This window comes from Prunus dulcis, chromosome 6, assembly GCF_902201215.1.
Source record: "Prunus dulcis chromosome 6, ALMONDv2, whole genome shotgun sequence".
NCBI lineage: Eukaryota > Viridiplantae > Streptophyta > Magnoliopsida > Rosales > Rosaceae > Prunus > Prunus dulcis.
The window spans coordinates 17,789,683-17,792,217 of record NC_047655.1 but is presented as its reverse complement, the minus strand read 5'-3'; the positions used below and the strand labels follow the sequence as shown (position 1 = coordinate 17,792,217).

The 2,535-nt window shown below is 36.6% G+C and overlaps 1 protein-coding gene across 1 annotated transcript; it reads right to left on the bottom strand.

Moving 5' to 3' along the window:
• Positions 1-735: 735 nt before the first annotated feature.
• LOC117633232 (protein DOWNSTREAM OF FLC-like) lies at positions 736-1,408 on the bottom strand. Its single transcript, XM_034366952.1, has 2 exons — positions 1,252-1,408; positions 736-1,067 (listed from the first exon to the last, which is right to left on the bottom strand). Exons 1-2 carry the CDS (start codon positions 1,406-1,408, stop codon positions 736-738), a joined length of 489 nt encoding a protein of 162 aa, XP_034222843.1.
• Positions 1,409-2,535: the final 1,127 nt, after the last annotated feature.

Sequence of the window (2,535 nt, the reverse complement as noted above, 5' to 3'; positions counted from 1 at the left end):
ACCCCAAACATTCAATGACATCTCCTTGTGCCTTTGCCAGTGTTCAATTGCTATTTGATTAGGGTTGAATATGGTGAGTAGAGTACTTATTAAAATTATATTTGTTTCACAATTCAATATATCTTTTTTGGTCATTTTATAATAGAATAAATTAGTAATTCAATAAATAGTTTGATAGGTGTACTCAGTTAATTTTAGGGTTCGTTTAGCAGCACTCTAAATATATTATTAAACTTGATTTATTAGTTTAAATAATATATTTCTAGGATTAGCTTCTTTTCCAAGTGGCGCCTTCTGATTGGATGTCGGATTTATTTGCTCCCACAATATAAACCTCATATTTTTTAAAGATACTATTGATTTTGTTGCCAAAAAAAGAAGAAAGACATTGATGTTTTATTTTTGAAAAAAAAGAAAAAAAAAGGAGATGAAAGGTTTCTTCTTTTCTAGTGTATAGTTTTTTTCTTTTGTTACTGATCATGATTATTTAGCAGAAGGAGAGAAGTTCATCTATATTGAAAGCCACAATTGAGTGACCAAAATACATACATATATAGTGAAACAGAACATTAAGATTAAAACATTAACGTCCACAAACTAAACAAATTAAAGACAGACGGAGAACCAACACCATATCATTGAGATCAATGATAGGTTTATATAACCAACAGCATTATAGCTCAAATCTAAGATAGCCCACATGAACTAACAAGGCTGTATATAGCTCCTCCTCCTCTATTCTGGCTGATCATAGTTCAAGTATTGCTTTAGCAGTTCTTCACACCCAGCCAACGGCTGATCCTTGAAGAATCCCATGTTATTTGCGTAATGCTTGTCCTTAACGACGCCGTTGTAACGGGTGACCACCACGTTCGCACGTTTACGTCCCGGGTCTGCTGATTTACAGTCATTTACTGGGCTGCTAACAAGAACAGACTCACAGATTTGGTCCTCATGGTCATCTTCAACCAAAATGTTGTATGTTCCAGTTGCGTCGGTCTCTCCCTCAACACTGTAAGCAAGCTGCAAGGTGTTCCTGTATTTGCACTCAATTCTCACAGTTGCACCTAATTAACAAGCACAGCATAACACACAATTCAAACAAAAATGTTTAGAAAAATCATCATACGTTTGTTCCGTCCGTACATAACAGGTAGGCTCATCTGTCACATAATGTGTTTAGCTATGTGATCAGAAAATGCGATATGCGAGTCAGCATAAATAGAAAACTTATGGCGTTACAAGGAGTACCGGGAATGTAAGTGGTGGCAGTGGTCTCAAAACCACAACGGCAAGTGTCGCAGTAGACGCGGCCCTGGATGTGGAAGGGGTTGCCCAATGTGCGTGCGCTGACAAGCCCCGGAAGCACACAGAGAGCAAACAACAACAAAACCCTAGAGATGGCCATGGCTAAATAGAAACAATCAGCAATCAATTAAGTGTTGGCTGAGCCAAGTCCAAAGAGAGGAGGGAAATGCTTGAAGAAACTGAAGTGTAAAATGTGAAGAAACAAGTGAAAGCAAATGGGATTTAGTGCATTCATATAATAGTGAGGGTCTTGGATCAGTCACATGCACCGCCATTGAAATTAGAGGGCGTCTTGCGGGCCATTTCGTGTGCCCTTTCCTCCGCTTGGCATTAACTGCAAGGAGTAAGATCCATTTTCTGCCAGCATTTTATAATATTTGGGGCATGAATTAAGATTATAAAATAAGAACCTGTCTTATATATCTATTGCATGCGAAAGAATGGAGAAAGTCTGACCCAGGTTCTTTTCACATTTTCTGCCATTCACATTCACATTACCAAAATAGGAGAGAAACTTTTGTGATCGTAAACATATCCATAATTCATGCTCGCGTATATTGGGTTGTTTTTAATATTTTTAATATTTAAAATTCTCAAATAAAAAATTTATAACTCTCAGTTATGCTAGTTGACATCTGTCAGCAAATTAAAGAGGCGACATGGAAGGGAACACCAATTTAAAGACAATGGATTCACTCCCAATCAAAAGAGGCCTAACCACCTAATGCCTATGGAAAGGAGAATAGTGCAAAATAAGTTACGAGAAGAAGGAAAAAAATGGACCTTATGAGTACGAGGCACATTCAACAAATTGTTGTTGGGCCTTTTTCTTTTCCTTTAACTTCTTAAATGTCCTGTATCCGTGGAACTTTCATATGTTTCCAAAGAACCTTTTGTGGAAATTACATCTATAACTTAATCTCTGTTTAAAAAAATAAATTAAAAAAAATGCCCTAGAGTGTATTGACTACACAATTCCTAAAGAAGAGAGTTGGATATTTTTCTTCTTCCTCTTTTGAGTACTGTAGACCTACCTACTACATTTATACATGCATGTGCATGACCTAGAGTGATGGATGCGAAAGAATTAATATATGATCTCCCGAAGCAGATCCATGGACAAAGAAGTCGAAGTTGACGAAGCTTTCCAAAATATATTATAGAGGAATTGTACTGCATGTTCTATTCATTGCTCAATATCATTTTGCTTATATTGTGGCCATCTTT

Bases quoted from the DNA above. Each gene is read 5' to 3' on its own strand.
- LOC117633232 (XM_034366952.1), bottom strand. From the start codon at position 1,408: ATGGCCATCTCTAGGGTTTTGTTGTTGTTTGCTCTCTGTGTGCTTCCG. The intron at 1,068-1,251 runs GTACTCCTTGTA...CTTGTTAATTAG, and splicing joins TGCCACCACTTACATTCCCG to GTGCAACTGTGAGAATTGAG.